The sequence below is a fragment of the Telopea speciosissima genome, chromosome 3, assembly GCF_018873765.1.
Source record: "Telopea speciosissima isolate NSW1024214 ecotype Mountain lineage chromosome 3, Tspe_v1, whole genome shotgun sequence".
NCBI lineage: Eukaryota > Viridiplantae > Streptophyta > Magnoliopsida > Proteales > Proteaceae > Telopea > Telopea speciosissima.
In genome coordinates, this window is record NC_057918.1 from 65,927,602 (window position 1) to 65,952,588 (window position 24,987).

General features: G+C 41.7%; 2 protein-coding genes across 2 annotated transcripts; one reads left to right on the plus strand and one right to left on the minus strand.

Moving 5' to 3' along the window:
- The first annotated feature begins 1,285 nt into the window (after positions 1-1,285).
- On the plus strand, positions 1,286-1,915 carry LOC122655684 (protein PROTON GRADIENT REGULATION 5, chloroplastic-like). Its single transcript, XM_043849953.1, has 2 exons — positions 1,286-1,621; positions 1,712-1,915. Exons 1-2 carry the CDS (start codon positions 1,340-1,342, stop codon positions 1,814-1,816), a joined length of 387 nt encoding a protein of 128 aa, XP_043705888.1. The 5' UTR covers positions 1,286-1,339; the 3' UTR covers positions 1,817-1,915.
- A 3,228-nt stretch (positions 1,916-5,143) lies between these two features.
- On the minus strand, positions 5,144-24,987 carry LOC122656986 (eukaryotic translation initiation factor-like). Its single transcript, XM_043851709.1, has 5 exons — positions 24,734-24,987; positions 24,138-24,306; positions 23,909-24,034; positions 5,450-5,515; positions 5,144-5,366 (listed from the first exon to the last, which is right to left on the minus strand). The coding sequence occupies exons 1-5, from the start codon at positions 24,943-24,945 to the stop codon at positions 5,319-5,321; spliced, it is 621 nt and encodes a 206-aa protein (XP_043707644.1). The 5' UTR covers positions 24,946-24,987; the 3' UTR covers positions 5,144-5,318.

A 24,987-nucleotide genomic window follows, 5' to 3' on the forward strand; every position in this document is an offset into this window, starting at 1 on the left:
TGGCATGGAATAGAAGGGTAGAAGCAATAGGACACACCAGTTGATACTTCCATCCCAACTACCAGGTTTCACATGTGCCTTGATAGAAACTTCATCGGATGTTCTTGGCCATCCAATTTGATGCATCCTTACTGAATAGTCAAAGTCAAAGAACTGTCAATGGAGGGTTCTTAGAAACTTAAGAACTTTCTAGAATGGACGGTTGGTTAGTAGGGGTGTAGAAAATGAGAACGTGGTTGAAACGATTAAAACCGATCGAACCAATCAAACTCTTATTAGTTTGGTATTGATTTTGATTTTTTGAACCCGTTAAAAGACCGATATCGTCTAAATTGGCCAATAAGACCGATCAAAACCAATTATTTGGACTGAAACAAGAAAAAAACCAAAAATGATTAATGAATCAAATCTGACCAAACCAAAACCAACCAAACACCTTACCAATCCAGTTTCAATCTAAACCAATATATGCATAAAATTGAACACATTTCAACCAAAACTAGACCAAATCTATCGTTTTAAACCCCTTGCTAGTAAAGGGTAAGTTTGGCCCTGTCGATCGGAGCCCTACTCGAACAAGACCTGAGCTTGAGGGCGGGTTAGGGCTAGAAATTTTTGGCCCTCAGTGTCGGGTCGGACCAAGATTAAGGACTTGGGCTAAGCTTGGCCAGCCCTGTCTTCTTTTATCTCCTATTCCTTCTTTCTTCTTTTTCTTTCTCTTCTTTCTTCTTTCTTCTTTCTTCTTTCTTCTCCCCATCTTGGCCCAGCCCCTACATCTCCCTTACCCTTCTCCATGGTTAGGGCCAATCAGCCCCTACATCTCCCTTGCCTTTCTCCATAGTTAGGGCCAATCAGGATCAGACCCGACATAGGCCTGAGAACAGGTCAAGGTTGGAAAGCTCGGCCTAAGCCGACCCTATTGCAGCCTTACTTGTCACGGGTCATATGATAGTGGGCCCCACACCGACAAAAAAACAATGCCAAGTGTTCGACCCAAAAGCCATCCGCGGACCAAATAACATTAGATGGGGACCATAGAGAGAGAGAGAGAGAGTTTATTTTCTCCAAAGTCCAGACTCCAGAGATACGGAACGGATCTATAAAACCAAGGCACGTCGTCCACCTAAAATCACATCTTCAAACCCACCCACCAACGTGAACGTGTGGCCTTCTTTGCCTCTCTTTCTCTCTCTCAGATCCAATCGTAAACCAGAGGCTCTCTCAACTTTACACCCAAACCTTTCAAAAGAAAGAGGAAACACACCTCTCACCAGTTCAATTCTAAGAGCAAGCAGAAGACTAAAGTAGCTGAATAGCTAATCCTTTGATTTGTTCTTCAATGGCTACATCAATTTCTGCAACTGGGTTCAAAGGAGGCCTTTCTTGTTCTTCATTCCATGGAAGCTGGGGGACTTCTTTTGTTGGTGAAAATTACACTGCCCTTACAAACTCAGTCCCGAGATTGGTTCGTGTGGCTAAGCCAGTTAGGTCACAACCAATTATGAAGAACGTTAATGAAGGAAAAGGTGTATTTGCACCAGTTGTTGTTCTTACTCGCAATCTCATTGGCAAGAAACCATTCAATCAGATTAGAGGCAAAGCCATTGCTTTGCACTCACAGGTACCCTTTTCTCAATTTTTTATTTCTTTCTTATTTTAAGGATTTTTTGTGTGACAGGAAAATTTAAACTTATCAAAAATTTTTTTTCAGGTAATCACTGAATTCTGTAAATCGATAGGGGCAGATGCCAAACAAAGACAAGGATTGATTCGATTGGCAAAGAAGAATGGAGAAAGGCTTGGATTCCTTGCTTGATGAAATATATTGTAATTTAATTTCAGTATAGTTTCTTTGAATATTTTCCATTGAATACCTTCTGTTCTATAATTTTTAATTAAGCAAGTCAAGATGCATTTACTGTTCTAATTGAGTTTCCACTGAGATCAAATTGTAGAGCATAACTGTGTTGCCTTTCCAACATGTAAAATTGGAAAACTATTTCAATTTTCAACATGTAAAAAATTTTACACCGAAACAGACGGAGTCTAAGCACCAATTGCAAATATTTTGTCACAAGTCACAACAGCCATCGTGTTTGAGGTTTCTTATAAAATCAATTCTACATCCATTCTGTACATAATGATCCTGCTCATTTCATTGTAAAATTTCCCTCTGGTTCCGTTTGTGTCCAAGAAAAAAGGCAGAAAGAAAAATGTTCTTGTACAATAAGATTTTTCATTGTTTGTTTTGATGTAAAATGTTAAAAACCAAGAGCATTGAAAAAGTAGAAAAATCTACATAGAGGAAACTTTTCATGTAAAATATCATGAAAAATTTTACAACGAAACAAATAGAACCTCTTAAGTAAAAATTGATATAAATTATAGGGAAATTTATGAAACACCCCCTGAAAATGGGTCGAAACTCGGATCACCTCCTGAAATTTGAAAATACTCAGATCACCCCCTCTACACTAACGGTGTTAGTATGCTGTTAGTTATTGGTGTAAAAGGACTATTTTACCCTTGTACTAAATCATTAGAATAAATTTACAAAACTACCCTTCCTTCATCTTCAACCTAAAATACCCCACCCCTTTCCTTGCAACTCCGCCACTGCCGCCTCTGCTTTGCTCAACTCCAATGAGCAATCAAAGCTCAACTCCATTGAAAAAACAACTGAAAACAAATCAATTCGATCAGATCTAACACATATGGGGTGCCGAAAGCCATAAAATCAGAATTTTGTACAACTTCTATTAATTTCAATCCCAGAAATGCAACAAAAAAAAAAACTAACTCAGACATATAAAGAAATTAAAACGTCATCACAAAAATACCAAAAACAGACCTCAAATTAAAGGGAAAAAAAAACCTCAAATTTGCAAAAGAATGATCGCCAAAGAACGAAACCCCCCAAACCTTGATCATAGAAGCGGAAACCTACTACAAATCTAAATATGGAGCACGCTTCCCCTCACGGGAGGGCAGCCTCACTCTCGAGGAAACCGCGCCTCTGCTAATCGTAGACCCAGCAAGAACTGGAGAGGAAACCCTAACCAAGAAAGAGAAACCCCACCCTCAGCACGAGGGAAAGAGCGTAACACCTCAAGATTCAATAAGTGAACTCCTTAACAGTTGAAAGAAACTGAGATTTCGTTCGTCGAATAGATTAAACGAGTGACCAAGCCCTCCCCTCCGATCCGAAACAGAAGGAAAAGGATGACAATCAAATACTGCTCAGTATGAAAAACCTATTAAGAAAAAGAAAAGGGCTCTTTTGAACTCTTCTTCCTCTCTGCCTGAACCTTTATTTCCTTGGCTACATGGATTTCCCAATTTTAATTAAAGAAAAAAAATTCTTTATTAAAAAAAACGAATTGTGTAAATCTAATAGCAGCGGATGATTTTAGGGATGATTTCAGCTCTTCTTTCTGTTTTTTCCCTCCGGTGAACTCCTTGAGATTGAGTTGCAGTTGTTTGACCAAAAAAAAAAGTTGCAGGTGTTCTTAAGCCTAGCCATGGTTTCGATCTTGGCTGTGGCGGTGGCAATAGGAAGGAGGAGAAGAAGAGCAGCAAAACAGAGAGGAAAGGGAGGAGAAAGAGAGGGGGAGGGGGTAGTGATGATTGCACGGGAAGAGGATGATGTGGGATGGGGCTGCACGGCGGTAATGGTGGTGGAGATGGTGGTGGTGGTGGTGGTGGCGGTGGCAGCGGCGGCGGCTGCTAGGGCAATGGTGGTTGTAGAGGAGAGGGAATATTCCCATTCCTTATCTTAATTAAAGAAAAAAAAAATACATGTTGGATTTTTAGATTTAAGGGTAAAATAGTAATTGACTCTTCTCACGGGTAGTTTAGGGTTTTTAAAAAATTTAACTAGCTAACTTCATCAGTTAACTAACGGTAGGGTCTAATTTGAGTATAGGGCTCTAATTTAGGGGGTGATCTGAGTATTTTCAAATTTCAGGGGGTGATCCGAGTTTCAACCCATTTTCAGGGGATGTTTTATAAATTTCCCTAAATTATATTGTACATGGATTATTTTTCAATATTTCAAACTTATTTTCTAGGTAAAATTTTGTCTTCCACATCTTTTACATGGAAATAAATGGCACCAATATGGAATTGTTGTTCAAAGAGCTACATAACATGTATAACAAAATGGGAAAAGCTTTTATGGATGGAACACTCGTTTGGAACCTTTCCATAGGTGGATAGATCTAATTCTTCCGCGTGACAAGTTGGATGAGAAACTCCATTTTGGACAGTAGAGTCCAAGGGTGGAATTAGCCATATGGCAAAACAGGGCATTGAAAAGTTTGGAACTACAAAGGTGGTACACATACATACGATCAGAAGGATACATGGACATACATGTGAGGGTTAATGATCCAAACATTCCCTAGATTTCAAATGGTTAGATTTGCTTCATCAGCCTTCCATGTGACAGAAATAGGTATGTTCATCTATAGATTCTCCATATGGGTGAACCCATCCATAAAACCTTTCGCCGTGTAAAGTAATAACATCCCACATTTTTTTTTATTGTTTTGGATGAAACCGCATCCCACATTTCCCTAGACTCCGTTTGGTTCCAAAAGATATTAAAGGGAAAGGTATGGAAATAAAATTTTCAAACCTAAGAAAGAAACTTTTGCAACATTACCCCACATGGTTATATTACTAACTCAAAATCAACCCAATTCACTTTATGTTTAAATCCCAAGGAATTTGAAAAGTAAAATAAAAAATACCTCAAAAATGCATCATGACTAAATATTATAAGAAATTTAAATAGTTTACACAATCATGTTGGATAATGATTACCAAAGTTTCATTTTTAGGTTTAAAAAATTTCACTTCCCTACCCTTTAATTTCCCTTGCAACCAAACAGATCCCATAATACTATTAAGTGCTTAAGAAGACCCTAAAGGATCCTATTTTAAACCGTGCAAGGTTCTAATGGGCAGAGAAGGATTTCTCCAACTGGATCTGGAACACCTGCTGCAGGAAGAATTATATCCCTCTCTGGGGTTATTGCCCACATAACTTATTGGGGAGATGACCAACCAGTCAACCATCAATTTTATGAATCTATGTATTTTATAGCAATCACCATAAAAGCAGATTAACAAAGAGCATAACAATTTGTAAGAGATGGAATTATCAATATTGTAAAACACTAGGCTTATCCAAGGTGTATTACAATTAGATCACTTGATACTTTTTGTTTAATAGATCCATATGAAAAAATCATCATAAAATGATCATATCACAGTTCACATCTCGGGCAAAAATTGATGTGATGAAGGATTGCTCACACATTGTATCGAACTCTAGTCGATTTTTCCCTCCTTGAATCATCCTGCAATATGCAAAGGGTAAATCTGAGGAAGAGGGTATTCAAGCATGATGACATGGTAAATATTACCACCAAATGACACTTACATGGAAGCTGTATGAGATCTTATCAGTGACATCAATGATCTCCTTCCACTTCCTCCCAATGCTCATCTACATAATGCAAGGGAACATACATTGAAAAATCAACATAAATAACAGAAGCATACCTTTACAGACTTGTTAAAAAGAGTCTGCAATGATTTAAAAGGTGCAACAGTTAAGGTGAAGCTCTAATGTTATGTTGTCTTCAAGTCCTACCAGATACTGCATATAACAAAACGTCATTTATAATTTTGTTGATAAAGTTAAATTTCATTAGCCGAAATTAAGCAAACAGTACGTCAATTATGTGTTCAAGACAAACAGAAAATGTCAAAGCAGGATTAGATTTTCGGTCAAGTAGACAAGTAACTTAACAGAGTATACCACTAAATACATATAGAAAGAAAACGGAAGAAGTTTTTCTAGTCCAGCAGGTCCAGAGTCTCTCCAGACCAATTCATATGTGATTTATTTATTTCATACATATACTTAGCCATTTTTTATGAATTGGTTCTAATTAACAACTGCATGCAACATACGCACAATTACATATGCAAAAAAAAAAAGTATAAATAGGGCAGAGGGGGGGGGGGTGACAGCTTAGGTCAATTAGTTACCAGGATTATGGGGCTCATTAAAATCCTGGAGGGGATAGATAGTGTAGAATCTAAGCACCCATCATGATATTCTAATGAGCCCCATATGTCCCCCACATGGGTCTTTCAAAAATAACATAATAAAATCCAGACCCATCTCTTGCTACATTCCAACACCATACTTTATACATGCCATCTTGCTCAAAAGGGTTAAGATTTGGCGGTTAGGGACCTCTAGGACCCTTGCTCAAGTTTGGCAAGCACAACTAAGAAGCTAATCAATCTTTGCACCAGCCAGACTCGAGGTTCTCACATATGATTTGAGGTCATACTTGTCATCTTGTCACGTCACAATGGGGGTAAAAGGAAACAAAAAGCAGATCTAATCTATAAAAGCAAGAAGAGGGAAGCCCAATGATGGTGGAACATTTCCCAATCCTCCCTCCTAAGAAAGAGACAAACCGAAAATACGTTCTCCTCTCTTGGTCTTCCCCTTTTGACCACAAGATGCTTGGCAGAACCCGTTCCCACGCATCTCACATTCCCCCACCCACCACCACAATTTGGTGACTCCATTATGGATGGGTTGACTAGGTGTGTGCTCTCTTCTCCACCTCGGCAACAATGAATATTTTGTCATATGGCAGGTGCAAGTATTCTGGACCCATCGCGACCCCAGTTTCTGGTATGGTTTAGCAAAAAAACCTCTTGCCTCATTGTCAAGTATATGTTGACTAGAGTGTGAGAGACCTAGCACATGGGTCTGTCCTGCACTATTGCTCTTGTGAAGGGAAAGCCCTTGAATAGAAAAAAGGGGAAGGAAAACCTCATCTCTTTCAATGCCTCTTTCCTTTGTTTTTATTCTTCTCAGTCTCGCCTGCAAGCAGCTCCAAGTGCTACCTTGGTTGGCCACCGAAACCGTTACCAAATTACTTGTGGGATTTATTGTTAAGGCAGCTGTTTCAGCTCAAGTATATACTTAAGATTGTCTAGTCAAATGCTTCTGCAATTTTACTCACTTCAGAAGCCATCACCATTGATCCACTCCTTTCTTATAAGCGTGAAACAATTGCCTCTCCATTACACTTCTTTGAGGATGACAATAATATGAAAATCAAAAGATAAACTACTCTCTCCTTGCAGTGCAGAAAGAATCCTAGTTCAGGTTGAACCAAATATAAGGCAAGAAAAGCACTGGCCACACTCGATCAGCAGCTAAAAAGCCTATCTCAGAATCAAATCACTCCTTCAAAGGAAAGGGGTCACTTCCTTCAACTTGGTGGATAGGAGATCAAACCAATCCCTCATCTCCCACTGTGACAGCATGTAAAAGAGAAAAGAGGGGCTCCACCACTGACGAAGCTGGCTTGCTCTGCCACGCTGACGCTATGGTGAGGTGCATCTTCTGCCTCTCACCAGCAGCAAGGGCTTCTCTACCATTACCTTCACAGACGGACATGGTCTGGACTCGCAAGAGGACCAAGAATGGAACCAGGAGATAGACATTCAACATCAACTACATTGTGGAGACGCTACAAGGCAAGAGCGAACGGTAGCGATCGCATCCCATTCTCCGGTGGTCTGACTATGATTGCATGACCTGCACTTCTTGGACTTCCTCCTGCAAAAAGAGAGCTCCCTATTCTTCTGAACCAAAGGGCTCAAGGACAAGTGTAAGACAAAAAATGTTTTGTTCTTTCATGGATTCATCTCATTGTTGGCATTCTGAATTTTTCCAAACTTTTCGAGGGTGGCAAAACGATGCACTGGGTGATTGTCGTGGATTTGCTTGGGTTTGGGAGGAGTCCCAAGCCAATAGATTCTCTCTACACACTAAGGAAGCTCATGAAAATGATCCAACGGTCAGAGCTAGAGCTGTTCAAGGGGAAATCCTTCCACATAGTGGCCTACTCTTTGGGCTGCATTTTGGCACTCGCCCTTGCCATCAAGTGGCTGTCAAGTCCCTCACCTTACTACCACTCCCATACTTCCCAGTACCCAAGGGTGAAGCAGAGACCAAGTGCGTGCTTTGTAAAGGTTGCACCCAAGTGAGTTTGGCCACTGATAGCCTTCGATGCATCCATTGCTAGCTGAGAGCTTACCGTCTGGACCGGCGACACTCCCTCTGTCTCTTCTTCTACTTCAAGAAGCACGGTTCTCCCGTGACATAACCACATCTGCCACCACTGGATAGTTAGTTTGATCAGTAATCACGATTGAGTGAAAGGCAGTGGCCACCAATCCGACAAGATGTTCTCAAAGATCAGCTAAAGTGCAAGGTGATAATGGATGTCATGGAGGTGCCGGGTCAACAAAGGTCACTCCCTTCCTGTTGCCGTCTACAATCCCCGTTTCACTTGGATATTTCTCATGGTGTCAATCATTCTGTTGAACATAAAGAACATTCATGTGGTCAAGCCACATGGTCATGGTCAAACGCCTATCTTCCACTCACGGAATGAGTGGTGAGGTAAAAAACTTTCCCTGACCTGATTGCTGAGGACACCCTCACTTTGAAGATGATCAATTTCAGGGCGCCTGACTTGAGGGCACTCGTGACCAACCGAAATGTCACGAGTATAAGAGGCCACCCATGATCGACCAAAATGTCTCATGACCTGCAGAAATGTCACTAATAGATGAGGGCGCTCATGACCTACAGAAATGTCACAAGCATAGTTGTCCAGGCGTCGCCTAGGCCCGGCCTTGGTGTCCAGTCGGTTCTGAGAGTGCAAGGCATCCTTTCGCCTTGGCAGTTCGGGCTTTTTCTTTCTAATTAAATGAATGAGATTCCTTTTCTAACTTATTCATTGGTTGGTGTATATTATTGTGGTACATAAATACTTCGAATCAGGGCTTAAAGATGTTAAAAAAAAAAAAAAGATAAAAAAAGAAACAAGAAAATAATAAAAAAGGCATGAATACGTGATCAAAATAGACTTCAAAGAACCCTAAACATCGAGGCTCTGCGATTTCAATGGGTGGCAACTCCAGCGGCAACGACGCCAACAACACCTCTCCTGGACTCTCAGTGACAGTACCTTCTCTCCTCGTCCTCTTCTTCTCTTCTGATTTCTGTTTTTGTTTATTTTTCCTTCTTTTCCTCCTCTGCTTCTTCTGTCTTCCTCTTCCTCTTCTCTTTTTTGTTCTTGTTTCTGTTTCTCTTTCCCCAATCCCCTCCCTGAGACCCTCTCTCCCATGTCCTTCCACAAAACCCACTCTCTGCTTCCACTAATTCCTCTTCTCTTTTTTTTTAAGCGGTAATAGTAGCATATAACAGGAAAGGCTTGCTGTTACTGTACTGTTGTTGCTAATAGTAGCATATATTGATTGGCCTTGTTGTAATGATGTTGCTGTAATATGCTGTTGCTGAATATGTTGTTGGCATAGTAAGTTGCTAGATATAATGCAAATTAGTGCATAGATTCAGTCCACATTGTTGTTGCTGTTGCTGTACTAGGGCACCTTGTCACCTAAGCGCTTAGGCGGCCCTCCAACGCTTTGGGTTGCCTAGGAGCCTTGACAACTATGGTCATGAGTAGATGACAATCCTCAACTAATCCAATCTCCCCCCCCCCCAACCAAAACTGGTCACTCAGAAAGTGGGCCATCTGTCACTCGTGAGTCGCCGAGCGAGATATCAGATTACCCAGTATTAGAGTGTCACCCTAAACACCTGGTCATGCTGGATGTTAGCATTGAGAAGCACTTTGAACTCTGCACCTAGTTACATAGGGTACAAGGAGCGCCTTCCACTGGGCATCCTTTGCTGATGCCAATGTCCTAGCCCCACATTTTGATTGATAACCTAGTGGAACCAGCAAGATCACTGAGCAGCCATCGCATCTTACCCAGAGGACGAATCGTTGACCCATGCTAGAAGCAGTTCCCCGCCTCACATACCCAAGGTTGAGCCTTTTCGTGTTGTGACAAGAGGAGGATCTCACTTTGGGCACCATAAGCCCTGCTCTTAAGCAAAACTTGGGCACCGAAATGTGGGTATGATCAAACAGTATCCAATAAGCCCCACTAAGGCAGACACTCAAGCCCATAGACAGGCACCACCCACAAGATGAGCCTGCTTTGAATTATGACATAAATTTCCCCTCCCACCATTAGGTGCTAAGCCTTGCTCTTAAAGCAAAAACTTGGAAGTCAAAATGTGGGTATGATCACGGTTCAAAATCTCGCCGAAATCTCGTAAATCTCGGTAATCTCGACACAGCTGAGACAAGTTATAATACGGAATATGAAAATGTCATATTTTGAAAATCTTGGCCGACATCTCGTGAGTTTCTAAAATCTCGCAAGATATCGGCTTTTAAGTTAAAATTGCTTTATAAAAGAACCATGTCTCGACCTTTAATTCGTCGAACTCTCTCGGTCGAAACAGAGCTCTTTGGGCTAGAGAAGGAGAAAAACACTAAGGTTGAGCTACTTTCTTCATTTTTTTGGCCAAATCTCACCATTTGTTACTGGGATTCACCACAAAGAGACTTGGGAGCTCCATATTCCTCCACATTTGGCTACATTCTTCCATTTTAGGTAAATTTACTATTCACAAAACCTTTTTTTTTGGGGAAAAAATATGAGTAATACTTGTTGTATGGGTGTGGATTATATATATGTTACACACCGGAGGCCGATCTACGACCTCACGGTGTCAAAATATTTTTTTTGTTTCTATTTTTTTTAAAACCAATTTTTCTGGTTAAAAAAATGATTTTCCTACAACCAAAATCAGAAAAAAATAAGGTTAATACTTGGAAGGAGCTCAATTATATATATGTTAAACACCAGAGGCCGATCTACGACTCACAGTGTCGAATTTATTTTTCAGCAAGTAAATAAATTTTTTTTAATTTTGAAAAATATTTACAATATTCAAAAAAATAAAAATAAGAAGAAAAAAAAACTGTTTTGATTAGAAAAATAAGGGAAGTTTATGGTACAGCAATTGAAGCACACATGAGGCTTCAAATGCTATACCATACTTGTTTTTTGAGTATTAGGCCCAATATTTAATTGAATAACTAGGGAGAAATAAGAAAAAAAATTCTGTTTTAATTAGAAAAATAAGGGATGTTATGCCTTTATGGTACAACAATTGAAGCACATATGAGGCTTCAAATGCTGTATCATACTTGTTTTTTGAGTATTAGGCCCAATATTTAATTGAATAAATAGGGAGAAATAAGAAAAAAATTTCTGTTTTAATTAGAAAAATAAGGGATGTTTATGCCTTTATGGTACAACAATTGAAGCACATATGAGGCTGCAAATTCTGTACCATAGTTTGAATGTTTGATGTTTTCATGTTTATAATGGCTTCTTTTTTTTATGCAACAGCCAACAGTAAGGAGGTGATATCATGGTTGATAGTGAAGGCGATGGGGGAAGAGGTAAGAGAGGAGGCAGAGGAGGAGGTAGGGGAGGTGGAGGTGAGAGGAGAGATAGAGCATGGCACCATGGCAGCATGGTGTTCCTATTGATGGTGACAAAAGAAAAACACTATGTAACTATTGTCATAAAGTGATGAATTCAGGTGGGGCCACGAGACCGAAACAACATTTGGCAGGGAGTGCCACAGATGTGATGACATGCACGGAGGTACCTATTGAGGTTGCTAGGGCTATGGGTGAGAGCATGAAGGGAGGGAAGAGGAGGAAAGCAGAAAAGGACAAGCAAAAAGCAGCATTTGAGGAGGCAGTTTGTGCGACCCGCCGAACTGGTGTACAGGGGGATCGTGATAGTGATTATGACAGTGAAGACCCTACATATGTGCCTGATGATGTGGAGACAAAGGCGGAGGCTAGAGATTTTAGGTGGGCACAGGCGTGGAGCATGGCCAGCTTACATGATGAGCAGGATAGACATAGAGGAGGAGCTGGTCGGTCTACGGCAGGCATCGTACTAAAACTCGCGAAATTTCGGTCGAGATATCAAATATTTCGAGTATCTCGACCTGTCCGAAACGAAACGCAAGTCCGATATAAAAAAATGCAATATTTCGAATATTTCGGAAATTTCGGTCATCTCGTTTCGGAAATCTCGGTAATTTCGGTAATCTCGTTTCAAAATTTTCGGAAATCTCGGTCATTTTTGGCATTTCACACCCACAGAAAAATACCATATTTCGACGAAATTTTGGTATCTCGGAAATTTCGGTCAGACCGAAACACCGAAACGAAACGAGATTTAGTACCATGACGGCAGGTGGCAGTGGTAGTGGAGGTGGTAGGCATCCTTTATTTCCCTTCAGGAGATCTAAGAGTACTAGGGCAGCTCCACCTCCACCTCCAGTTCCAGTGGTCCCACCATGAGTGGACCCCATACTATAGCAGGATCCCGCCAGATATAGAAAAAAAAGGCAACAAGCAGCCCAGCATTAAGGGGGCATGGGGTAATGTGAAGGAAATGGTTGGAGAAGTTGTGTCTAAGTGGTTGTTATTCCATTGCATCCCAGCAAACGTCAACACGGGGCCCTATTACTAGCCGATGCTAGATGCGGTTGCTGAGGCTAGCCCAGGGGTCAAGGGGCCCACTGCATAAGAGGTGATGAATGTTTATTTACCAAAAGAGAAAAACGACCTGAAAGAATATATAGATTAGCTGAGGGTGATGTGGGAGAGCTACGGGGTCACGATCATGTGTGATGGATGGACTGGACCCACAAGAAAATCAATCATCACTTTTATGGTTTATTGTGATGAGAGGATAGTATTCCTAAAATCTGTAGATGCATCTAAGGAGGTAAAAGATGCAAAATACATTATAAGTTGTTAAAGGATGTTGTTAAGGATGTGGGAGTGCAGAATGTTGTCCAGATTGTGACGGACAATGGAAGTAACTTTAAGAAGGCTGGCCAGAAGATGATGAACAACAAAAAGTAGGGCTCTTCTGGACCCCTTGTGCAGCCCATTGCATTGATTTGATACGAAAGGACATGGGAAAGCTGAAATTGGTGCAGTCTGTTGTTGAGAGAGCTAGACAAGTGAGCACCTTTGTTTACAACCATGGGTTTGCACTGAATTTGCTTGGGGAGAAGTGTGGTGGGGACTTGGTCAGGCCCAGAATCACCAGATTTGCAACAAACTACATTGCTCTAAAGAGTTTTGAGACAAAGAAGACTGGACTCAGAGCTATGTTTGCATCTGAAGAATGGTTTTGGTGGAGGGAGTCGAGTGCCCCTGGTGGTAGGGCAGCACAAACAACCATTGCATCTAAGGAGTTTTGGACCCAGTTGGGTCAACGTGTTAGACCCAGTTGTCTCGGTCTTGAGGATGGTGGACTGTGCTTTCAAGCCCACCATGCCACAGTTGTATGCTGTTGTAGACATGTTGAAAGATAGAGTCTACAATACTATGCCACGTGGCAGTGCGAAGTACCTAAAGATTATCAAAGACCGTTGGGAGCTTCAACTTATGAATCCACTACATAAGATTGGTGAGTATTTTAATTTGTGTCTAATTCACATTAGATTTTGTTATTCATACCTTCATAAAATATAGAATACATTGATAATATCTATAATTCTATATGTTAATTTTCAGCATATTACCTAAACCCCAAGTATCAATATAACCATAGACTTGGGATGAAAACAAACCTTATAGAAGCAGTGAAGGCAGTGGTTGAGAAGTTGGAACCAAGTAAAACCCAACAGGCTGTTTGCAACAATGAGGTGAGTTGTGTACTTCTTTATGAATATAATAAATAATTACGCATATGATGAGGTTCCTAACATACACAATTTTCCAAATGGGTATAGATGAAAAGTTTCAGGGATGCAATGGGGAGTTTTGGATCCCCAGCCGCAAAGGCTGGCCAAAATTGTAGTGATGCTGGTAAGCAATTAAGTAATAACTAATAAGTAGTATACTAGTATATTCTCTTACTTACATATGTATTTAAACTTGTGCTCTTGTTGTAATGCAGCTGAATGGTGGGTGTTGTATGGGAGTGCGGCAGAAAATTTGAGGAAGGTAGCAATCAAGGTCCTATCCCAGACATGTTCTGCCTCTAGCTGTGAGCGAAACTGAAGTACGTTTTCGCTCATCCACTCAAAGAGGCGCAATCGATTAGGTTCCCAACGCCTAGCTGACTTGGTGTATGTGCATTTAAACATGAGGCTGAAGATGCAACACATACTCCTTGGTATGGAGAATGACACTTCCCAGATCGAGCTCGCCGATGTTTTCCAGATCGAGTTAGATGATGAGGATCCCATTGTGGATTGGGTTAGAGATAGAGGTGAACCGGTGATGGATCAACCTGGGGGTAGGCCTAACCCACATATAGCCAGTGAGATGGATGTTAATATGGATGAGTACATGGCTATAGAGGGTCGGATACACTCACAGATACCTCGACCGTTCGAGCCCACACCCGGTGTAGATGATGATGAGGACCCTGATTGGTCCACTTCCTCAAGTAGTCAGCAGACTCAGCCTCGATCCGGTCCGTCTACTTATGGAGGTTATGGAGACGATGACGGTGATGGTGATGGCGATGGTGATGGTGACGATGGCGGTGACGACGATGATGATGGTGGTGACGGTGATAGATATGAAGGAATGTAAGAGCAATATGATTAAGGAAAGGAGATTCAGGAGGTGCAGCGCCAGCCGGAGCCGATTCGTTTCACGGGTGAGACCCAATTTGATCATGCCACACAAGATACGGACCACGGAGGACGTCCCAACACCTGCAAGAGAAAAAATCGTAACCGAAGGCAGGCTGATTGCATGGACATTGATAGCTTGTCTAGCACTATGGGCGAGATGAGTATAGGGGAAAGTAGAGGAAGTGGTTATTGGCGTGCCCCATCTTTTACTGGAAAGTACAGTTCATATTGGCATTCCATTGGTGTTGGGGATCATGGATCTTCTTCATCCGTTCCGAGTTATGGTTATGATGCCTCCTCACAATCACAGGGACATACTAGATCAGCCTTTGTCGATAGTTTCTTCGCCTACCCAACCCACCATCCGTACATGTATCCGTATGGATTTTATGAGAGTGGCTCAATGATTGGTTCCTCATATTACGGTGACCTATACCCTAGGATAGGTTATATGCAGTATGTAGATGAGACCATTTATAGTGCAATTGTGGAGGACTACTGTCGTTTCTTCTCGAACAACATGACATGGCATTCATATGTCAAGCAGACAGAGGACAATGCGCGTCGTCTCCATCGGACCATAAGTGGACTCGATCCAGCACGTCATAGTCCATATCAGTAGGCAGTCACTTGTTGGGACTTGGGGCTTGGGACTTGGGCTTATGTATTATTATTCATTGTACTTGGTAGTTGCCTAGTTGGAATTATTGACTTATTGTTAGGTCTCGGACTCTTGGGAGTTGGGACTTGAGACTTGAGACTTGGGACTTCTGTTATGTATTATTGACTTATGGTTTAAGTCTTTAACTATTTCTTTTCAAAGTTATGTGTCTTCAATCTTCAACCATTATTGCATAATTTACTTATTTTACTTTCAAACAATGTGTAGAATAGACAGTTTACATTAAAAGTTCGGCCTTTACAGCCAGCCAAGGGTGCAAATTCAAAACACCAAATTGGGTATTTTTTTTTTTTTCAATTTGAACCTTTAAATATGTTTATTAAGCCTAAAACAAGCTTCCCATAAAGTTTCAAAGCAAACAATGGCCATTTGCCCACTGAAACATTGTTCCGAAACCCCCAAAAAAAAAAAATACATTGTTTCGCCGAGATCTCAAAAAACTCGACCTGGTCGAGACCGAGTTTTCGAATCTTGCTTTGGACACCTTTGTGAAGAAGGCAAACTTGAAGGTGGAGAAGCATCCTCAACCATATAAGGTATCCTTGCTGAATGGTAACACCTTGGAAGTAAATCAGCGTTGTTTTGTATCACTGAAACTTCATAGGTATGAGGAAGAGGTATGGTGTGATGTGATTCCTATGCGCCTCACTGATGTTTTGTTTGGTAGACCATGGATGTATGACAATGATGTCATGGTTGGTGACGAAAAAATCAGTGCATATTCCAGTTCAAGGAAGTTTACACCGTCTTCCATCCAATCAATGTACCCGTTGAGTTGTGCCAACAGAGCTTTGAGAACCAACCAAAAGAGCATCGGTGATGAGAAGAAGATGCTGGCTGTACCACACAAAGAACTGCTGGCCGTTCCTCATAAGGAATTCCTCCATACCAGCCATGATACGGGAATGGTATTGGCTCTTGTTACAAGGGAGGTTACTCCTCAACCCGAGGTAACATTTTCTCCACCCATCAAAGAGTTACTTTCTGATTTTTCTGATGTGGACCATGTGGTCCCTTAGTCCCTAATGAGCTGCCAGATGAGTTACCCACCTATGAGGGATATCCAACATGCCATTGATTTGGTACCTGGTCTGGTGCAACCAAATTACCAGCTTATCGCCTCAGTCCTACGGAGCTTAATGAGCTCAAACGGCAAGTTAATGAGCTTCTTCAAAAGGGTTTTATTGTGGAGAGTTTAAGGCCATGTGCTGTACCAGCCTTGCTTACTCCAAAGAAGGATGGTTCGTGGCGGATGTGTGTGGACAGCAGGGCAATAAATAAAATAACTGTCAAGTACCAGTTCCCCATTCCACGGCTTGATGAGATGCTACACATGCTATCCGGGGCAAAGATCTTCTCTAAATTAGACCTTAGGAGCGGTTATCATCAGATTCGTATCCGCCCGGGAGACGAATGGAAGACCGCGTTCAAAACCAAGGATGGCCTATATGAGTGGAAAGTCATGCCCTTCGGTTTGACGAATGCACCTAGTTTCATGCTTGTTATGACTCAGGTACTTCGTCCTTTTATTGGTCGATTTTTGGTTGCTTATTTTGGTGTATAGCAAGGACCCAAATGACCATATTGACCATCTTAAACAAGTCTTGAGAGTTCTTCATCAAGAGAAGTTGTACTTGAACCTCAAGAAGTGTTCTTTCATGCTGCCCAAGGTTGTATTTCTTGGCTTTATTGTCTCAAGCTAGGGGGTGGAAGCTGATCCCGAGAAAGTTAGAAGCATCAAAAACTGGCCGGTACCTACGACACTCACTAAAGTTCGAAGTTTCCATGGTTTGGCTTCATTCTACAGGAGATTTATTCGAAATTTCAGTGCTGTTATGGCCCCTATTACTGAATGTATGAAGTCTAGTAAGAGAAAATTTGAAAGGACAGCAGTGGCAACAAAGGCCTTCCACCTTATCCAGAAGAAGATGACCAAAGCACCAGTCTTACACCTACCAGATTTTGACCGAGCATTTGAGGTTGCTACAGATGCCTCACATGTCGGCTTAGGTGGCGTATTAATGCAAGGAGGGCACCCAATCGCTTTTTATAGCGAAAAATTAAATGATGCAAAGAAGCGCTACTCGACTTATGACTTGGAGATATATGCAGTTGTTCAGGAAAAGGGTCCATTAAATGTTCCTTTACTTTATCTCTTTCTTTTGTGTTGCATGTCCCTAACTTTTCTACTAATTTTTGTCTATTAGTAGTCTAACAAAGGATTTAAACTGTGAAGTAACTTCTTTTCCATCCCACTGATGCAGAACCAAGGGTGTACTCAAGGAAGAAAAAGAAGAAGGCTGCTGCCTACCTTGGCAACCAGCCACGATTTTGAGTAGGCTACTGTCCCGCAGTAGCCCACGGTTCCACTGGGTTGTTTTATGTTTTATTTGTTGAGTCTTGTAAGAACCAGTGAACCGGTTGGTTCAGCTGGTCTAGTTTAAATGCTGGTCCCATAGTTTAGTTGAGTCTTTTCTTTATTTAAGTTGTTATTAGAATAGTCAGTCTCACATCAGCCTCTATTTAATTGCGCTGGTAGTGTCTTGTAACTCAAGTAAGGTCCAAAATTGGAAGGTTCTAATTTTGAGACTTTCCAATTTTGAATCCTTGCTCTCTTTATTTCAGTTTATAAATCCAACCCAGGAGGGCAAGCAGCCCACGATTTTGACATTCTACTACTGCTACCATGCAAGTTTGCTTCTACTGAAGTTTTCTCTTGGTGTTTGATCCTTGGACAAGAAGCTAGTGTATGATCTAGCTGACTCCTAGTGGTGGGAAGCCCAGGAGGTCTCTTCCAGTTGCTGTTCTTCATCTCCTACAAGCTGTTAAGGCATTAGAAGGCGTTTCCCATCAACCGAGACTCCCTGCTGCTGCTCAGACCTTCATTCTCAGGTTACTTTCTATTTTCAGCCTAACCTTCTAATTCCATTACACCCTTCCCCTGCTCAATCTAACCATCACCTTTCGCCCATCTTTTGAGCACACCTTCTCCCCTCCAAGACCCCCACTTGATCCAAGTTTCAGCCTCATCTGCCCAGCAGATTGGCTGCTATTGGATTTCTCTCCAATTCTGCCCAAACTCAGTTTTCCTGGCCTGTTGTTGAAATTGGCAGAGGGGAAACCTGCTGTTTTACTGAATTTTGTTTAACCCATTTAGTCCCCTACTGTTTCAGTCGCATTCCATCACCTTACCCTAACCCTAGACCAACCCTTTAAATCCATCCGAGCATTCCAGCCCTATTTCCATTAACCTTAGTCACCCCCCTGATTTCAGATCCTGTTTTTGGACTGGTTGAACCTTCAATCCTGTCCCACATTACCCACTGTATTTTCAGGACCTGAAAACGGGCAGTACAATTGGCAGTGGTAGGATGGATGGTGGTCTATACTTGCTTGAGGGCTCTTCTTCAGCATTGTCGACTGTTGTTCTCTCCCTGGATCATCTACCCTTGTGTTATATGAACTCCACAAGGGCCATTGCCGGTTGGGCCATCCCCCTTTAGGGACGTTATCTAAGTTTTTTCCAGTTGTATTTAAACAGTGTAATCCAAATGGTTTTATTTGTGATGCTTGCACTTTGGCAAAGCAGACTAGACATAATTATCCTTTTTCTGATAATAGAAGCTTAGTTCCTTTTGGTGTGGTTCGCTCTGATGTGTAGGCCCCTGCTCGGCGTATGTCTGTTTCTGGTTTTCGATGGTTTGTTACTTTCATTGATTGTTTTAGTCACACGACTTGGCTTTACTTGCTTCACCAGAAGAGTGATGTTTTCCATTGTTTTAAGTCTTTCCATAAGATGGTGCAAACCCAATTTGATGCCAAGATTAAGATTCTTCACACGGATAATGGAAAAGAATATATGGTTGGTGCTCTCCAGTCTTATCTCTATGATCATAGGATTATACACCAGACCAGCAGCGTTGAGATGCCGACTCAGAATAGGGTGGCTGAACGGAAGAATTGCCATCTTTTGGAATTAGCTCGCTCTCTTATGTTTTCCATATCTGTTGCTCCACGTTTTTGGGGCGATGTTGGTCTCTTGTCTGCATATCTCCTTAATTGGATACCCTCTCGTATGTTAGATGGCTGCTGCCCTCTGGATCTTCTCATGGGTTCCTCTACTTTCACTGTCCCTCCGAAGGTCTTTGGTTGTGTGGCCTTTGCACGAAATCACTATGTGCATGGCAAGCTTGATCCTAGGGGACTTCGATGCACTTTTTTTGGGTTATTCTGCAACACAAAAGGGTTACAAACGTTATCCCCCTCCTTCGCGCAAGATGTTTGTTTCCATGGACGTTGTCTTTCAAGAAACGGTCCCTTATTACTCCTCTCCTACACCACTTCAGGGGGAGATTAGTAATCCAAGTGAAGAGGTGTCTTTCATGATTGCTCCTTTGGAGCTGCCCATGATGGAAGAAGATGAAGAAATTGAAGAGGGCAGCCCATGGTGCAAGAGGAACAGCCTCCACCTCAGCCAACGGTTCAGAGGGAGCAAGCACCACTTACTTCTCCTTTGAAGGTTTTTGTACGCTCTCACAGAAAGAACAACAAAGGACAAGCTTCCAAGACCACCACCATCTCTCCTAGCCAATCGGCCTTACCGGATTCAAGTCCTACATGTGTTCCAAATTTGTCTGGTAAATCTCTTCCTTCTAGTGATCCAACTTTAGACTTACCAATTGCTGCTCGAAAACAAAAAAGAACATGTACCCAACATCCCATCTCTAATGTAGTAATCATATGATTCTCTTTCTCCTTCCTTACATGCTTTTGTTTCTTCGCTATCGTCTGTTTCCATCCCTAACACTTGGCAGGAAGCACTGGCTAATTCATAATGGAAAGAGGCAATGAATGAAGAGATGAGGGCCCTTGGGAAGAATGACATGTGGGAATTGGTGTTGCTTCCTTCAAAAAAGAGGGTTGTAGGATGTAAATGAGTGTTCGTGGTAAAGCACAAAGCTGATGGAACTGTGGACAGATACAAAGCAAGGTTGGTTGCTAGAGGGTTCACATAGACTTACGAGATTGACTATCAGGAAACTTTTGCACCGGTAGCCAAGATGAATACAGTCCAAGTAATCCTATCATGTGCAATGAATCAAGGATGGGACCTCCAACAACTGGATGTCAAGAACGCATTTTTGCATGGAGAGCTTGAGGAAGAAGTATACATGAATATCCCACTAGGTTTTGCTTCCCAGGAGAGTCCTGGGAAGGTTTGTAAACTCAACCGTGCTTTATATGGTTTAAAACAATCTCCCAGGGCCTGGTTTGGTCGTTTCATAAGGCAATGGTATCCGTTGGTTACAAGCAAAGCAATGCCAATCACATTCTGTTCATCAAGAGGACATCTGCCCATATTACTATTTTGATTGTTTATGTTGATTAGATTGTCTTCACTGGGAGTAGAATGGAGGAAATTTCTTCCTTGAAAATTTTCCTGGGACAAGAGTTTGAGATCAAAGACCTGGGAAAATTGAGGTATTTTCTAGGCATAGAGGTAGACTATTCAGCTAAAGGTATTTCCCTCTCAACGGAAATACACTATTGATCTCTTGACCGATACAGGAATGTTGGGTTGTAAGCTTGCTGACACGCCTATGGATCCTAATTCTCATCATCGCAAAAAGGATGGAGAACCGGTTAACAAGAGTAGCTATCAGAGGCTCTTTAAGAGACTAATCTATTTATCTCACTCACCCGGACATTGCCTTTGCTGTTAGCATGGTTAGTCAATACATGCATGATCCATATTCATCTCACTTGGATGTTGTATACCGAACATAGTTATCAAGGCGGGAAGGCGACTATGGCGTTTTAGAGGGTCAAAAATCACGGCGACATCGCCATGGCGGCAAGGCGCCCGCCTAGGCGCCCAAGGCGTCCAAGGTGACCAAGGGGCATGGATGCCTAGGCAACGCCTTGATAACTATGATACCAAATCTTGAGATATCTAAAGGCTACTCCTGGAAAAGGTGTTCCCATCTCATTTCATAACCATCTTCGCATTGAGTCATACACAAATGTTGATTGGCCAGGCTGCCCTGATAATAGGAGATCTACTTCTAACTATTATACATATGTTGGTGGTAACTTAGTCACCTGGAGAAACAAGCAATGGTGGCTCGTTCCAGTGTAGAAGCAGAATTTTGTGCCATGGCCATGGCATTTGTGAGTTGCTTTGGCTTAGGGAGTTACTTCAGGACCTTGGAGTCCTAGTTGAGGTGCCCATGCATCAATACTCTGACAGCAAATCAGCAATCAGTATTGCCCATAACCCGATCCGGCGTGATAAAACCAAACATGTGGAGATTGATCGCTACTTTATCAAGGAGAAGCTAGAACAAAGTGTTATTTGTATTCCGTTTGTCCCATCGGGTGATCAGCTAGCTGATGTGTTCACTAAGGGTTTTTCTATTAAGAGCTTTGTTTCTGTTATTAGCAAGTTGGGCATGATTGATATCTATGCACCAACTTGAGGGGGAGTGTTGTAATATGGGTACAAGGGGATAATTGTCCACTGGGGTTTAACTTGCGTTGCCCTAGGGGTATAATTGTAACTTGTACTTCTTATCATTTATTATAAATAAAGAGGGCTTGTGTCTCATTGACATAAGTTCAATTCCCCAAATATTCCATCAAGTTCAGTCGGATGTATAGGGTCCTTGTCCTGTTGTGCCTAAAAATGAAGGGCTAGTTTAAGCACACCGAAAAACTGGAAAAAAATTAGATATAAGAACCATAATCCTTTTAAGCGTTGGTCTCTTTATAAGGGCAAACAGTGTTGTTTTAAAACATATTTGGGAACAATGAAACATCCACATCAGTGATCAATGCTTTGATGCATTATGGTCAAAGGATTTAACCCTTTAATGCTGTGTGCAATGTGCCTCGAGACTTTCTGTATTGTGCATTTTTCTTTGGCTGAGACTCAAACCATAAACCTAAGGTATGGAAGAGAAAAGTAACCAACACACTCAATTGTAAGTGCCTGTTTGTTTGGCGGAAGGAAAGGGGTGGGATAGTAAAATGGGTGGGACCCATGTGTAGTAGAGTAATGGAACAGGAAAGGGAAGCAAAGGAAAGGATGGGAAACATGACATAGTGGGGTCAACATTAATAAAATACCCAATTTCAACCTCCTCATCATCCACGTCGTCTTTTTCAATCTCCTCCTCCTCTGCATCTCCTGACCAGCACCCAACCCAGCCCCTTCATAGCATTTCCCCGCCAGCTAGCTGCACCCCATCCCCCTCTGCATATATTAGCTACCACTCCCCCGTCACTTCGCCCCACTTCCCCTACCATCTAGTTGGCCTCAGCCCTCCTCAACCGACCTACAACTACGCCCCGAACCAACTCTAGACAACTGGATGAATGGTATCTTGCGCACTCATGTGTAAAGAAACTTTTTTTTGTATAAAATCTTTGTTCATTTGGTTAACTGATCCACAACAAAGAATCAAATGAGCAGACGAAATGACTGTTCAGAGCTCCGGACAGAAGTTATTTACAGGCAGTAGCAAACTAACCAACCAATCAAAACCCTTTACACCCTAGCTCCAGACAAAATTCTTTTACTTGTTGTGCAAACAAATCGATTTTGAAGATCGTTGCTGCCCGATACACAGTCACAGGATTTGAGTCTGGTGTTGGGTTTGGTGTGGGGTTGAAACAAGAACTCCGGGTCTGGTGTGAAAAGTTGTTGCAAACTCTCTGTTTTGATCGACGCTCGCATCGGGTTTTCTGACTGGCTATGGCCACTGGCAGCCCCAACCTCCCTATTCTCTCTCTTTGCACCCAAGGAAGGAGACTCCGAAGTTGAAGGCGATCATGCTAATTACGGTTAATGAGCACTTTCTCCTCCCTTCTCCCATTAAGTCCTACCGAAAACGGTAGGATTTTGAGGAAGGGTGGGGAGGGAAAATTAGCATGCCACATCAGCCGACAGTTATAATAATGACTTCACAGGTTGTCTAGTAGTTTACCACCCCAATCCAACCAATCAACCATGGGTTTTGGGATTTCATGGAAAACATCTAAACTCTCCCACCCCTTTTTTTCGTCAAACAAACGGGCCCTAACATGATTGTCAATGTCAAATGCACAAATTTTGTGCCCCTCAAATGAAAAAAGAGTTGGAATGCTAGTTTCTAGCCACAGTTGAAAAGAGAACCAATGAAGGAGAAAGTTGTTCTATTCAAAGAGGATTCTATTGTTTCTTTATCCAGCACATACCATCACAAGTTTTTTGAAAATGAAATAGTGATGACCATTCAGCATTTGACAACTAATTTCAACAAGTTCTTAGTCATACACAGACCACCACCACCCCCCCCCCCCAAACCACAGAATATCAAAGTCAATCGAGCACTAGGAAATTAGATTTAACCAACCATTACACTCGGCGACTACCCAAAATATGAAGACACAAATTGGTCAATTTCAACAAATTTTAATATGAAATCTAATAATACTGCATTTAGGATATCAAAAAACCATATCAAACAGAGTGATACAGATATCTAAAAAGGCAATCTTTTTTCTATAGACTTAACCTGAGTAGCTTCATTGGAAGCTGTTTTAGTCCACAATGCAACCTTGTCCTGCCGCTGGCGCACACTCGCAACCACCCCACAGATCTCATCATTTTCTTCAAATTGCTCGCCAATCAGTGCCATCAGCTACAAAATGGAATCATTGGTCACAGATTAGTTATAGTTATATCAGAAATAAGCTTTGAAACAATTGTTGTCAAAGGAGAAACAAATAACAGAAAAAGCATACAGTTTCAAGCCACATGGCATCGAGGTGGGTCTTTCTGTTGCTGATAACAGTCCACTTGCCTCCATTGGCACATTCGGGGTCTTCCCATTTGGGCTCAATCCCAGCTTTGAACAAGTGAAATTCGGCATTCGCAGGAAACTTACTAGGTCGAAATATCTGATCGTACAAGCTGCAAAGAGAATTACTTGAAAATTAAGGGAGGATCTGAGTGAAAATAGAAACATGGGTTGTATCTACATCTAGAAAATCATGACGGAATGAAAATTAGAAAGAGCGCATAGATCGTTGCTTGCTGTAGGGGGTCAAATCACAGCTTATGTAAGCCGAAAAAGACAGAAAAAAAGGCAACCTTTAAATTCAAACAAGTCCGAATCACAAATAACTAAGAAAAAATAAATAGGGGAGGACAAAAACCCAACAAAATAAAATCAACGAAGAAAAAAATTAAAAAATAAATAAAAGAATCAAGCAGACTGTGATGCAAAAGAAGAATTTTCTTTCTTCTTTTCACTTCAGTTCTTGCTCAACGAAATCATTCATTATGAACAGAAGAATAAAGAATATTATGAATGAGTTCCAACTCTCTGACTACGTACCACCAGAACTCTTCGACGGTTTCAAAGGTGTAGCCTTTGCGAAGAGAGCTTCCCCAAGCAGCACCCTGTTTGGGCTTCGACTGGTTATCAAACCAAAACGTCCACTTTCGCTCCAGGCGATGCCGAGGCTTCGTCTCGCTCATCTCGCCCATCTCTGCAGGTGCTGCTGTAGCTCCTGCAGATTCAACCATCATCTCTCCTTCACTCGCCATGTTTGTCCTTTCTGTTCTTGTCCTTTTTTTTTCCCTACCAAC

Coding starts and splice junctions, on each gene's coding strand:
- LOC122655684 (XM_043849953.1), top strand. CDS start 1,340: ATGGCTACATCAATTTCTGCAACTGGGTTCAAAGGAGGCCTTTCTTGT. Junction 1,622..1,711: donor CCATTGCTTTGCACTCACAG/GTACCCTTTTCT, acceptor ATTTTTTTTCAG/GTAATCACTGAATTCTGTAA.
- LOC122656986 (XM_043851709.1), bottom strand. CDS start 24,945: ATGGCGAGTGAAGGAGAGATGATGGTTGAATCTGCAGGAGCTACAGCA. Junction 24,035..24,137: donor ATGCCATGTGGCTTGAAACT/GTATGCTTTTTC, acceptor TCCATTTTGTAG/CTGATGGCACTGATTGGCGA. Junction 5,516..23,908: donor CTTCCAATGAAGCTACTCAG/GTTAAGTCTATA, acceptor TGCATTATGTAG/ATGAGCATTGGGAGGAAGTG.